Source organism: Scatophagus argus, chromosome 14 (genome assembly GCF_020382885.2).
Source record: "Scatophagus argus isolate fScaArg1 chromosome 14, fScaArg1.pri, whole genome shotgun sequence".
Classification (NCBI taxonomy): domain Eukaryota; kingdom Metazoa; phylum Chordata; class Actinopteri; family Scatophagidae; genus Scatophagus; species Scatophagus argus.
In genome coordinates, this window is record NC_058506.1 from 11554434 (window position 1) to 11568885 (window position 14452).

Here is a 14452-nt window from a genome sequence, read left to right on the forward strand (position 1 = left end):
CGTCGAGTAGATGCATCATCTCTGTTTTGTGAAGTACAAACGTGTAACTTACCTCTTTTAAAAAAGAAAATATGGTTTCATAGTATAGAAATCTACTGCATGTATTTATACTGATTGAAGAGTAAATAACAGACTACCAATATAAGTAAATTTGACTGAGAGAAAGGACGATGACTTTATTTTGAAAGATTTGGGCACGGACACAAGTCTAGAATGTGACACACACGGACTTTGGCTCGCTGATTTGTAGTTCGTTTGAGAGGTCAACCACACGCGTCTTTTCTATTGGTTGAGGCAGCTACTTTTAACAGTGCATTCATGTACTCCTCGGATGTTCCCTTTTCCCGATTTGGGAGGTCGTTATCCCAACTTCGTTGAGTTTATGAGCTCGTCGACGTAATGTGTTACTGTTGGACTTATTAGTGTTCATGTTAATAAATTACTTTTCGAACTAATTTAGGACACTGCATCGACAACGACTAACGCTCACATCCAAATACCATATTACAAATTACATACAAGCAAATGATATTCACAATGTAAAGTAATACAATGTTTCTACCCACCAACCAAATATTTGCTTTCGTTTGTCATGTGCCTGCGCATATGACGTCAAAGTTGGCGAATCATCATTTTGGCCGACTTTCCTTCTTCCGACTTCAGCCGGCGTTCATGTGAATTTTCTCACTTGGAAACTCATTTTTCCGATTATTTCGATATTACTTGAATGCACTTTAAGATGCGAATTTCCTTTGTCACCGGAAGCAAATGTTCGGTTGCATAGAATGGAAGTGGACGAGAGGCGAATACTCGTCAATGTTAATTTCGCGTATGTGACCATCAACGAGATCTTTAGTTCCGTAACTATAGCGAGATCAGTGGACTTCGCTGTGTATCATAAAGGCTAACTACTTAGCTACCACTACAGAAAACCTCACAGTTTAATGTTTATCCATGGGGGGTAAGAATAAGCAGCGGACTAAAGGAAATGTCCGGGTAAGTGCCAGTTTCTTTATACGAAACATTAGTGTCAAAGTAAGACTGAAAGCAACAAACCCAAGCATAGCCAGTGTAAACCACATGTTGATGGCTAACGTAACGCTACGTGTGACTGGGTTGTCCCAGCTGTTTCATAATCACTATGTGTTCATCTACCTAATGTCACGTGTCAATGTTACTTTTAATGTCAAGTTACTTTCCTGGGATTTTCTATAACCACGCGTTACTCTCATGCTAACTTACTAGCCGTCCAGCAGCGGTCGAGCCGCCGAGGTCCTGACCCGGCAGGGTGGTATCATCCCGGGCTTTGTGGGCTTCGACACGACTCTCAATTTAGAGCTGAGTTATGTCCCCGCTGTCCATGGCGCAGAGGAGATAGACAACCTGGTGGATGCTGATTTCCGTCTGGTGCTCAGGAAACTCTCCAAGAGAGATGTTGTCACTAGACTGAAAGTGAGTTTGTACTACAGCCTACCACTTAAAATAACACAAAGTACATTATACATGAAACCTGAAAAGCATCTTGCCTCTTTTCATATGTTGAAGTCACCCCAAACGTGTGTCTTGATGTTGTGTACTCTTCTCAGGCTGTGCAGGACTTCGGCTCCATGTGCCAGGAGCGGGATGCTGAAGAGGTTAAAGGTGTCCTGCCGTACTGGCCCAAGATTTACTGCAAGATATCTGTGGTAAGCTGCTTATTCACCACAGACTGATGAAATGGCTTTTTTTGTGTCAGTGTCAAGTTACTTTCAACTTTCTGGAAATTGTGCATGTCGAATACATAAATAATCACTCCAGTGACCGCCGCAGATTTTGGATCGGTCCTATCCTCTTTATCATTATGTCTAAAGAAGTCAGAACTTTATTGTTAGACCTGTTTAAAGTTTTTCTATATACTATAAGTGTTGCTGGACATTTACCCTCTTTAGACTTGTCTCTTTTATTCATGCATCTTGGAAGTATGTGAAGTTGTGCCAGAAACCTCTACTCATCTTTAATCATTCTGTCTGTCAGGATCATGATCGCAGAATCAGAGAGGCGACCCAGCAGGCCTTTGAGCAGCTGGTGCTGAAGGTACGTCGCAGCCTGGCCCCCTATCTGAAGAGCCTGATGGGCCACTGGATTCTGTCTCAGTGTGACACTTACTCCCCTGCAGCCTCTGCTGCGTGTCAGGCCTTCCAGGCTGCTTTCTCACCCGCCAAACAGCCTGAGGCTCTCAGCTTCTGCAAGGACGAGATCCTTAATGTGAGTGGCAGCGGTAGCTTTAGTGTGGATAAGAGGAATTGTGCTGTGATTCTGTGTTAATCTAAACAAATTGTTATTTTCATATTGCAGGTACTTAACGATATTTTGTTAAAGGAAACAGCCGACACACTCAGCGATCCACAGTAAGTTTAATTTGTTGTAGCTTCTCTGTCAACTTGGTGTAGACACAATAATAATATATTCTGGCAGAGTCACTGGTTCCCTCTGTTCTCTAGAAGTGTGACAGAGGAGGAGAGAGAAGCCAAATATGTGCGCATGCTGACCAGCTCTCTGTTGGGGGTGAAGAGACTGCTGTCTCTGCTGCACCAGAATGATAGGACGGCCCTGGAGCCAGGACTGGCACATCTTGTTAACTCTGTGAAGTTCTGGAAGTACAGTAAACACAAGACACCCCAGGTACTAGCTCTGAATAGGACTGCTCTACTCATGACAGGTGTTGAAATGCATAGGCATGTAGCTCATGTAATTCATGTCCTTGTTCATCTGGTATATCCACATAAGGCCATTTCACTGAAGTAAAATCAGATCCTGGGTTTTCATTCTAATGAAAGGCTGCAGTTTGCATAGATTGTGAGGGATAATCCCAATATATGGGTATAACCCCACTGTGAAGAAACCATCAGGTTCCTGAGTAAAGTTTGATAAAGCATAAATGAATTTGAATTTATCTTTGGCTGATGCTCCATGACAGAGAAAACTTTGTTCTAGGTTGCACACACAGATTATCTAGATTATTTGTTATACCCTATAAAGTTAACACATTTTTTTTGTAGTTTCTGTTTTGTTAACCAATCTGTCCCACACCTACACATGAATTGACTGTCACATTAGAAGCTAAAACTATGTGACAAGTTTTGTTTTTCTGTTTATATAATAAACCTCAGCAATCAGTTGTGGAGAATTTTCCCCTGTTACTACCACGTGTTGCTTCACAGGTGCGAGGAGCGTTTTTTGAGATGATGTGTGCTCTGTGCGAGTTCACTCCGGAGCTGGTTCAAGCTGAAGCAGCTCGACTCTGCCCCGCTGTTCTCCTCAGCATCGACGACACAGATCCTGCAGTGCTGCCTCCTGTGTGGGAGGCTGTTCTTCACGTTGTGTCTACGATCCCTGTAAGCTTGAGGATGTCCTCAAATGTACTGCAGTGCTAATGTCATTATATGGTCAGATGTTACACCTTTGTGTTGCTACAGTAGACTTAGTAGGCAGTGCGAGGATGACTTTAACCGCCACTAGTTCAGTCACAAATAATGTTCATGAAAATGTAGGTATTATTCATTTTTAGTTGTGCCAATTTAGAGTTAAGTTATGCCTGATCTATTATCTTCCCGTTCCTATTTCAGGATTGCTGGACACATGTGAATGCCAAGAAGGGCTTCTTACCGAAACTTTGGGCTCTGCTAAAAGAGGGTGGCAAAGGCATGGCCAAGGCGCTGCATCCTAATTTAATGCCACTCCTCAGCAAAATGCCCCAGGAGGTCACTGATCCCGCTCTGGAATTCTACACCACCTTCTTCACTTCATTCATACAAGGGTGATTTGTGTGTGTGTGTGTACACACAGGCTGCATGTTAACCTAACATGATCACTTATTGAATATAAAGGGAACCTGATAGAGGCCATATGCTCATGTAGTGTTATCATTTTAGGAAATTCAGTTCACCAAATGAGTAATTCTGTGCAAATTTTAGAATATGAGAAAACGATTTTGATCAAATATTTCATCATTCGGTGGCTTGTCTCTTTGATGTTTCTGTTTGTGGAAGCAACGAGCAGTCAGAGAACAAATTAGCATGAAGCACAGTTCAGTTTGGCAATGTTCTAAAGTTTAATGAAACACACCGGAGATAGAAACAGTCAGGAACAAAAGTTTGCATTGAGGTTGAGATAAGAAAATGCACCTAGAAACAAAGAGATGGTTAAAAAATATCAAGGGTGGTAACAAAACAGATGGAATGAGTAGGCACTAAAATCAACTTGTGTAAAAGTGAGTCAAGATCAGATAAGAAGGCTATACACAAAGATAGAAAAAATATTTGTAACAGTTAATCTTTTGAATTCTTAGTTTTGACATTTTTAATATTTTTTCCTGATGTAATGCAGAACCAGGGAACAGAGCTTATTGCGTTGAGCCGTAATTGGAATATTTTGTGGGTGACTTTGCATACTTTTGACTTCAGAGATATTGATATAAAATGATATTTATTGCTCTGGTTACAAATTATAATAACCTGTGTCTCGCTTGATAACCCTAAAGCTCTATGTGTGTGTTTGTCTCAGTCTGTCTAGTGAGCGTGCAGCAGCGAGCCCATCAGAAAGTGCAGCTATAGTGACTTCTGTTGTTGAGTGCCTGAGGTACTGCATAATGCACCACACAGAAGAAGAGGAGGACCAGAATACGAAAATACGAAACATGCTTATTTCACAGCAGGTGGGATCACACAGCTGCGCAAAGTTTTCCAATCATATTAATCTATTGAAGTCCCTGCTTTTCTTACATTGTTTTGTTTGTCTTTTTTGTAGCTCCTACCACTGCTGGAGCAGGCTCTGGGAAACCCCTCCCTTCAGAATGGACCTCTTTTCCTTCTGGTCACTGAAATGCTCGTTTCCTGGGAGAAGAAGGCAGGTTTACGTAGTGAAGATGAAGCAGCTGACAGCAAGGGTGTATTTCAAGGGCTTCTGGCAGACTTCTGGCAGGGGCTTGGTCTTTTGTTTGTGCGTTATGCCGACAACGAGGAAGCAGATCCACAAGCTTTGGAGGGGGTAGCCACCTTGCTCCAGGTGAGTTTGGTTTTGTAGAATCTCCCCACTGAAATCTCCATGTTTACAACAGGAATACAGCACATCTATGTGGCTGTCAGAGGCATTCAAATGTGACCAAAGTGAAACAGAAAATGTCTAATGAGATTTTTTTTCTCACATTCCCCTGTGTCTCCAGGTAATGCGTTACCCCGAGAAAGTAAAAAGAAAGCACATCCAGAAGAAGAAATCTGTCAAGATCAGTTTCTCTAAGCCAGAGGACAATGAGAAAGCTGGAGTTGGGGGCGATGGTGTTGAGAAGCCTGTGCAGACAGTGTCAGAGCTTGTGAACGAGAAAGCATTTGGGTCCCCACAGACGCAGCATTTTGAGGATGTGGTGTGCCAGCTGGCTCAATTGTGTCTGGTGCATATGAATGAGAAAAAGTCGGAGAGACATCTTGTTTTCCTCTCCCTTCTTCTGCGGTCTTTCCACACACCCAGGGTCTTCAGTGTAAGTCATATTTGACTGTTAGAGAAAAAAACAATGCAGTTTACTGTCAGTTGATTTTATCTTTGTAAGGCAGTTTTGGTCAACTGATTTACTCAGTTTTTTCACATCACATCAACACATGAATTTGTCTTTGTAAAGGCCAAATCTGTGAATCTTCCTCGATGCAACTGACTTTCTCCCTGAACTGTGCTCGTCTTAGACATTGGTCGAATCGGATGATAAAGTAAAGGACGGTAGGCAGCAGGATGCGGTGGACGTGAGAAATCCAGCAGTTCAGTTCCTGATGGAGGACGTGATGGTGTGGCTGTCACAGAAGGGACGTACAGACACTGAGCACCTGGTGGAGATGATCTTCAGCTCCCTCTACTGCTGCAGCAGGCAGGAGACCACCCGCATCCTCAACCACATCACCACGGTAACATCACATGCAGATGTCATAACATATGACCTGATTCACACCTTTTACGAGCAATCTGATGATTTCTCTTTTCTTGCAGAGTAGGTCTAACCATGCTTCTGTTTCTGGCATTCATGTATGTTCTTTACTCTGCTTTCTAGCTGGAGTTACAGTGGGGAATTATCCTGCAAGTTATACAGAGGGTATGTGTCATTGTGTTTATGCACACTTTTTTTTTTGGTCAAAGTATGATGTCTGCCTATAAGTCACATATAAATCATTTACACTGTTAATGATGTCAGTGCTGCTCCGCTGTGCATTCTGTTAGGCATGTGCAGATCCCGAGACGCTAAATATCTGTGGCGACTGGCTGAAAGGTTCAGTTCTGGGTGAACAGCTCCTGGGATTGACTGAAGAGCTGTGCAAGGCGGGACGCAGCAGCTCTCCCAGTTCTGCAAGCAGCCACAGTTGGATGCTTATCAGCCTGGTCCTGTCTCAGCACCACAACAATGGTGAACGCACATGCACACACACACAATTTTGTTTTACCCATTTATTTATTGTGGGGGTTTTACTAGTTGCCAAACTATGTAATCATCTTTGTTTCTACTTGTGCAGCACCTCTGATTGGAGAAGTTTACATGGAGAAGATTTTAGAGAAGCTCCACACCACTCTGTCTGAGACCAAGAGTCTGTCAGATGCAGGCAACATGGAGCCACTCATCTCCTTCATCTGTGATGTGGCTTCTACATTCTTCTCTTCTGTGAAAGACTGTCTTCTGCTGCTCTCTGCTGAGGAACTCTTGCTCACTGTCTTCCAGCTCACCGCCCAAGACCAAATGCACCATCATCTGTCTGGTAGGTACTCGCGTAGTCCAGAAGCACATGTACTTATCAGATGAGTTAAATGACTAATGTCTGCTCATATCGCTTTGAAAGACTCACTTTTAGGTAAGCTGAGGAAAGTGTGTGTAGCTGGGGTCCAGTCATTGGTCCAGCACTCCGAATATGAGGTCAAGGAAGGTGGGTTCCTGCACAGTGCAGCCATTTGGGTGACAAACCAACTCCTCACTGTTTCTTTGGACATTAAAAGGTAACAAAACACCTTTGTCTGGTGTAGTTTTAATTTAAGTCATTAATCCCTCCCCAAATTTGGGCCTATTCAGTGTGTCTGAATCGATGCAAACACTGACAGAAGAATCTGTCCCAAGACCTTGTTCCCTTATAGTTTACAGGTTCTGGTCCAGGCTGTACAGAGCGTAGTGGAGGCAGTCGTCTCAGTCTGTGAACAAGACTCACCCCTCCTTGTCCAGTTCTTTACCAAACTGACACCCAGCCAGTCTGAGTGGACAACAATCAGACAAGCCTTACCTCCTCAGGTGAGCCAGCCGATCCACCATTCTTATTCAAGAAAACTAAATAAGACCAATAAAATGAAATTAGACCATCTCATACATTGGTTATGAAGAACTTGCCGTGTAAGGATTCTGCTTTAATTACAGCAAATCCTCCACATGAAGCACTTGACATTTGTGTGTTTGCTTTTTTTCCCCCTGTCCTCTGCAGTGGGTGAAAACCCCTTTACTGTCGAGCCGTCATAGAGGCCTTTGCGAAAAGTCCACTATGGACATATGGAAGTTTAGGGTGTCAACCAGGCTGCCAGCACACCTATGTGCCTGTGCCCTGTTGGGGAGGGTGGCCCAGCTTGTTACACCTTGTGGCCAGAAGGAGGCAGAATGTCCTTCACAACTCCCAAACCTCAAGTACACAGGTATACACACGCACACACACAGACAGGACATTTTTCTGTAACTTCATATAACTTATTTTTATCAATTGTTTGTGTATGTCAATCTATGATGCATTTCAGTATATCTGTAAATGAATGCTTTCCTTTGGCAGTTTCAGAGCTGTTGTATGCACTGCAGTGGTGTAAGGAGGTAGAGTACAGTCCTGCTGCAGTGGCCACATATCACAGCCTGCTGACTGACTGGGGCCTGTCAGAAGGAGTCCACAGTCAGGTTCCAGTGAAAGATCTGCTGGAGGTGCTCTACTCAAGGTGAGTTACACTCAACAAGTGGAATGATTTCCTACATAAACAAAGCTTCCAGACACCTGACCCCTGGAGCTTTTCCAAGGAGATGGGTGTAATTTGTTGGACTAAAACATAACTGAATACAAAGAAATGTAGTAAACGTATCTGTTTCTGAAATAACAAGACAACAAAAGTCATCAACACTGATTGTTATTTTAACAGGCAGTTATTTGGTACAATATCCTCTGAATGTACGTTGACTGTATCGTTGCCCTGTAGGTCAGTGGAGGATGGAGGTCTGTGGTCTCTGACTCTGGAAAACTACATCCACACCAACAACTTGGCAACCACTAAGAGTGCAGCCTTGAGGAAGCTTTACGGCAATGCAGACAGGTTAATCATTTGTCTGTCCGTGTAATTTTGAATGTTATCAATTTTGCCTTCGAAGATGACATATAGCAAGTGTTACCACTGGGTTGCAGTTTGTTTCCAGTGTCCCGAAGCAAACTGAGCACGCTCCAGGTACTCTGCCCCACCATGAACAGAAACGACAGAGAGACTCTCGTTGCCCTGGCCACTGCTGGAATCGTCAACTGGCAAGAGAACGACAGTGAGAATACACACATATGTATGTGCACAAATGTGTGCTTAGACATTTACTTTGAACCAAAAAAATAATAAAAAATAATTGGGCTGTCTGTCACAGATGTGTATGGGTGTCTGGCCGTGCTGCTGTGCTGCTTGGAATCCAACACACAAGTAGAGGAAGAGGTTGTGCAGGCTATCCTGGCCACCATGATGGAGTGGAGGAACAGCAAGGAGGACTGGTTCCTCTTTGGCAGGTAATGTAATCACAGAAGCGTTCACAAAGTTTGTTTGTTATATCTCGATTTAAGTGCTAGAAGCCAAGGCAACCTATCTGTCTTTAGGTTGTTGAAGATGTTCTAGCACTTCAAATACCACGACCCGGATGACTGAGAACCTACATGTACATCCATTTATGATATCCCACGAAACACTGTCAGAGTTTGGATATTGTCTGCTGATACATCTATATCTGTCACATCTTTGTGTTGCAGTGACCTGTCTAAAACCACTGCAGAACAGTTGAACCTTGTTGTGGATATAATGCGTTTCCTGTCCTGGCTGCTGACACGTTGTCCGACAGTTCTCGGGAGCAGCCAGTGGGACTTCTTGCTCTGCTCCATGTTGGCCTGGTTGGAGGTGAGATGGTGATCATTGTTATTGTTTTGTTACTTTGAGTTCAGAATCCAGTGTAGTGCCTCCAGAAGTCGGTAAGGATTCAGTTTCCAGGACGCTGAAGCAGAGTGACTCATTGATTTTTTTGTTTATACATTTTCAGCAATTATAATTCATAATTTATGACTTGTTTCTGCTGTCTCTCGCTATCTTTAACCTCATTTGCTTGCTATCCGTCTCAGGCTGCCAGTGAGAATGTGAGCAGTCTATGGAACCCATGGGTGCAGTTGTTCGTGTGTGAGAACGCTGCATTGATAGTGAAGCTGAACCAGTTCTTCACATCATCTTCGCCTGATGTACTGGAGAAGCTGCCATCAGAACTGATTGGTGAATGGACAGACTTCTTCGTAGAAGGAATCTACAACCTGATGTTGCCTCTGCCTCTGAGTATCACAGGTGAGTGTGCGTGTATTTTATTTTCGGAGGTGACACAGTCTCTGGGAGCCCAGCCTGAAAAGTCAATTTACCCTGTACTGCTTTCTCATTAATCATATCTCTAGGTAAGGTAGTAACTGCTAAATGAAGAACATTGATATGCTTGACTATGTGTGTCTCTTGTGTAAATGCAGATGCTTTCACTGAGCCGGACGAGCCTGTGTTCCCTTTGGCGGTGCTGCAGGCTGTCGGCATGGCTCTGACATATGTGCCTGTGCAGCAGCTGAAACAGAACTCCCTGCCTCCACGGTTCATAGCGGACCAGAATACAAACCTGCCCGAACCTCTCCAGACGCTCCTTAACACTTTCTGTCCTCTGCTGCTGTTTAAGGCCAGGTCTCTGCAGATTGCTGTCTACCACATGCTAGAAAAGTAAGGATTTTTTTTTTTAGAGTAACAGTATTGTGCTATGATTAAACTGTTAAACCTACACCAAGGTCTACAGATAAGACAAGATAAAAAAAAAAAATAATAAAACAAATGAACATGCGTGCTTATTGTCAATATAGGGTCATGCCTCTGCTGCCTGAGTGTGATGGAGAGGGAGACAACAGCAAGTCAGATGATGATAGAGATGAGCCATGTCTGTAAGTCAGTGGGGAGGATTGCATTACTTTTAGAAACATATGTACAAAAATATCTCTAAGTTGTATTTTTAAATTATTCTTACACTGCTGCTTATGTTGTTTTTTGTGTCCAGCTCTCCTCCAGCATCTCTGATGACCATCCTGTCAACCTGTGAGGAGCTGTGTGATAGCATCCTGGCAGGGGTTCAAGTAGGGGAGTTTGCGGTGGTCCAGCCTTTCAGTGTGGAGTACTCCTGTGTCCTTGGGTACTTGCTGGCCTGGAAGCTGCTCCTTACTTTTTTCAAATCCTCACCCTCACATGTGAGTCCTGACAAGTCCTGGCCTCAGATTATGTTTCCTGTAGAATGTTTTTTTTTTTTTTTTGACTGGTTTATGTTTTTGATTTGAGTGTAAGCAAACTGATACCCCGGTAATGTGTATGTGTTTTGATGCCTGAGAAGGGTAAGAACTGTAAGTGTAATATTAATTGCTCCTCTGATTTATCTCCAGCTACGTGCTCATTATGCCCAGTATCTTAAGAGAAGCTGCTCACTTAACAAGCTGCTCCTTCACCTCTTCAAACTGATGCCTGAGAACCCCATCTACCCAGGCCAGGGGGCAGAGATGAAGGAGACTAAAACCTTCTTTACAGAGAGCCTGTCTCTGGCTGTTGACAGTAAGCAGCACACACACACACACACACACACACACACCCCTACACACCCCTACATGACTTCTGTATATAAGCTTTGAAATGCAAACAAGCTTAGATTTCACCCTCCCTTGTTTCTTGCCTGCAGAAAGCGGGAGTGTAGAGTGGGAGCTCCCTCGTCTGGCCTGCAGTGTGTACTACAGCACAGTGCAGGACCTGCCAGCCATGGTGCGACTGTGGTGGAACAGCCAGGAAAAGAGAGTGAGCGCAACTGTGGAGAAGTTCACTATTAAATATGTCAGTCCTGTGCTGTCAGCTCAGGAGATCTCATCCGTCCACTCCAGCACTCAAATGTTTGACAGCATGACGGTAAGTTAGCATCTGCAAATTCAAGGTTTGCTAGTTTTAAGTTATGTACAGTGGTTCCTTTCCTTCATAGTCCCAGCATACCTGATCATAGTGTTCCTCCTGTATAACCTGATAGATTATCTCTATGCAGAGGTGTGGCTGGACTTTTTTGACAGGGGTTGCCCAAATTGGGCACTGACTTATACAAGGTGGCAAGAAGTACGTGCACACACATCAAGCTGTTTGTCCTCTGTTCAGATCGCATTTCTGTGGGGGCAAACGCCACCCCATGACCCCCTTCTAAACCCGCCCCTGTCTCCAAAAAATTGCATGGAGATGGATAGGTGGAATAACTACTTCAGTGAAACAAATCCTGTATGTGACAGCTGTGTCACATTTGTAATATAAAGATGAGCACCAATAGGGAGACAATATATTGTAACGCAAGCTGATTATTTGACTGAGAGACTGCCAAAAGCAAAGGAAAACGGTGATGTATTTATTTGTTTTGTTTTTTTTTTTATTGCCCCAGGTGAAGGCCCGCTCAGCAGCGCGAGAGGTGATTGCCACCTATTCTGTGGATGATATCTTCATCGAGTTGGTGATTCAGCTACCACAGAACTACCCTCTGGGCTCCATCACTGTGGAGAGTGGGAGGCGTGTCGGCGTTGCCGTACAGCAGTGGAGAAACTGGATGCTGCAACTGAGCACCTACCTCACACATCAGGTAGAGAAACAAACACATTAGATATAAACTCAAGAGGGTTGTGTAGTAAGTAGAGTCTGTTTTTCATCCTGAAGCCCTTTAGCCAGACCGAATCCCTGTTTTTGTGAGTACTACAGGCCAAGAAGGCCATGAAGAGGGATCAGCGAAGAACAGGAGTGTGAAACAAATCAGACAAAAGTAAATGTGTGTCTCTGTGTGTGCAGAATGGCAGTATAATGGAGGGACTGGCTCTGTGGAAGAACAATGTGGATAAGCGTTTCGAGGGAATCGAGGACTGTATGATCTGCTTCTCTGTTATCCATGGCTCCAACTACTCCCTGCCAAAGAAGGGTTGCCGCACCTGCAAAAAGAAATTCCACTCAGCATGTTTGGTGAGATTTATATGTCAAGATCATATTACATTCAGTGGTGGGCTTTCCAAGTGTTCTCTGCAGATGTTAAAAAGAACTATTTACATTGATAAACTTAGACCATTTTTAAAATCTTTAATCAACAGAGTGAGATCGATAACACTAGCAAAAAAATGTAGTTTGTCTGTATGGGACATAAATCCTAAGTTCACATCCCACTACTGGTTGTGTTACATACACTTTTGTCTTAAATCTCACAAATACCATATGCAATTTAATGCATGATATGATATAGTTTAAAATTGCTTCATGACATTTTTATGCTACTATTTTTTACATTAATGTTTATTTTTGTCCCCATCTTTCTACAGTACAAATGGTTCACGTCCAGCAATAAGTCCACATGTCCACTGTGCAGAGAAACCTTCTTCTAACACACAGTTCTTCAGCCAACCAATCAATTGTGACTAAACTAAGAAGGTTACTAATATATCAATGTGATGGATTTATTAGATGACCTGATGGGTTGAAATTCTTTCTCTGAGGTTTGCTCTGACTGAAATAGCAGACATTGTTTGATTCAGAAAATCCTGTTTCCTGTGCTCAGATAAAGTCTGAACTAAATTATTTTTTTTTTTAATTTTATCTCCATATTCAGCGACGTGAGTGTGATAAGCTCTCAACAGTTTGTTTTTCTGTTATTAATGAGGTTTTTATCTTTTTGTTGACTTAATTTTTTAAAAATCTTTTTAAAACAAGTTGAGACTGAATCACCAATTTGGAAAAACCAAAGCTGTAGAAATGAATCATATTAACATATTATCATATTACCTAAACTATTACCTACCACTGCAATTCCCTGGACAGGTTTCAGAAATATTTCCTAATATTTAGGAGTGTAAAGCTGACATGCCTTGCACCATTATGACATGGTGACGTCACATATGAAAATCAGGAAAGGGAATTTCTGAGGTTTAGATTTTTCAGTTCTAAATGCCAATATTTGCAGATATCAAAACCTAATGGCTTGTCCCCCTCTTGTGCCTACATACAGCTGTAAATGATGCTGAAAAGTGAATAAACTTAAAATAGATGGATAATATTACCGAACGCATATTGTCTTTGATTTAACACTGAGAACTGGAGTCTAACTAAACACACACACACACACAACATGTAGGCCACATTTCATGCTGAAACTCATTTGTATTAAATGTCATTGGAACGTGTACCCGAACCTTCATGCATGGTTTACAGCGTGTACAAATTATTTTGAGTGCTGAAATGAAGGTGATAAACATCTAGCAATGCCAGACTTTATGGACGTGTGTGTTACCACCAGTTACCATCTATAATGACCCATTACCAGTTTGTAACAGCTTTGTATAACTACAACAAACTGAGGTCAGTCTGGCAGCCTTACAGTTGTGTTTCACCAGGTTATGTTATGTGCATGCAGGAATATAGAAATATCTTTTCTCATACATATTTTTACTTTGTGCATGCACAGACTTTTACTGTTGAACCCACAAAGTTTGTTTACATATGGGACCAGGTGTATTGTTACAAGCTCATGATCCATTAAATTCCTTTGCCAAAAGCTACCTTTGAATATATGTTAATTGTAATCCTTATCTAGAACAGAAGTAGAAGTATAGAAGTTTCCTTGGTTGTAATTGTGTAAGCGCAAAGACTTAATGATCACAAAAGAAACAAACTGCAGTAATGTAAGCTTGCTAATGTAATGTACAGCTCGAAGGATAAACCTACTGGGACTTCAGAGAGATTTAGATTCCAAGTGGGACCAGCTCTGTGCTAAAAATGAACAAAGCGGTTATATGACGGTATGTAGGTCAACAAATGTGACATTTGTGAAATGCCATCACTTTATCTTAGATAACTTTAGTCAAAGTCAACTGTAATGAAGCCCAAGTGCATCCATGAACTGTTGTGTTAACCTGAGCCTCCAATTACAGTTATGTGGTATTTCCGTTAACCTGTGCTAGTTTCCAAGAAAAGACTGTAATTAGCCTCAGCCTGTGACTGCCGGCACCAGTCTCCCACGCTCATTTATCTTGGGTCCACCTCCTTCTCATGCTGAATAATTTATCTGTTTAATGGAGGCGTGCTCTCATCACAGTTGTTCCTATGGAATTAATTATGACAGATT

At 42.5% G+C, this 14452-nt stretch overlaps 1 protein-coding gene across 2 annotated transcripts; it reads left to right on the forward strand.

Moving 5' to 3' along the window:
- The first annotated feature begins 651 nt into the window (after window positions 1-651).
- Window positions 652-13387, forward strand: ltn1 (listerin E3 ubiquitin protein ligase 1). Of its 2 annotated transcripts, none has more exons than XM_046410996.1 (32): window positions 652-996; window positions 1246-1452; window positions 1587-1685; window positions 2014-2244; window positions 2335-2387; window positions 2481-2661; window positions 3201-3374; window positions 3606-3796; window positions 4543-4693; window positions 4786-5043; window positions 5201-5512; window positions 5712-5927; window positions 6071-6112; window positions 6238-6421; window positions 6528-6767; window positions 6849-7002; window positions 7138-7288; window positions 7476-7680; window positions 7812-7968; window positions 8224-8337; window positions 8427-8572; window positions 8651-8786; window positions 9024-9168; window positions 9387-9600; window positions 9774-10011; window positions 10149-10226; window positions 10340-10526; window positions 10716-10881; window positions 11006-11226; window positions 11738-11932; window positions 12136-12303; window positions 12654-13387. In XM_046410996.1, the coding sequence occupies exons 1-32, from the start codon at window positions 955-957 to the stop codon at window positions 12714-12716; spliced, it is 5319 nt and encodes a 1772-aa protein (XP_046266952.1). In that variant the 5' UTR covers window positions 652-954; the 3' UTR covers window positions 12717-13387. The 2 variants fall into 2 exon arrangements, with proteins under 2 accessions (XP_046266952.1, XP_046266953.1); XM_046410997.1 differs by having other exon boundaries at window positions 8427-8554.
- Window positions 13388-14452: the final 1065 nt, after the last annotated feature.

What these genes read in the sequence shown, in the direction of transcription:
- ltn1 (XM_046410996.1), top strand. Translation starts at nt 955, where the DNA reads ATGGGGGGTAAGAATAAGCAGCGGACTAAAGGAAATGTCCGG. An exon ending in CTTTACGGCAATGCAGACAG is followed by an intron (nt 8,338 to 8,426) that starts GTTAATCATTTG and finishes ACTGGGTTGCAG; the next exon opens with TTTGTTTCCAGTGTCCCGAA. An exon ending in TCTGCCTCTGAGTATCACAG is followed by an intron (nt 9,601 to 9,773) that starts GTGAGTGTGCGT and finishes GTGTAAATGCAG; the next exon opens with ATGCTTTCACTGAGCCGGAC.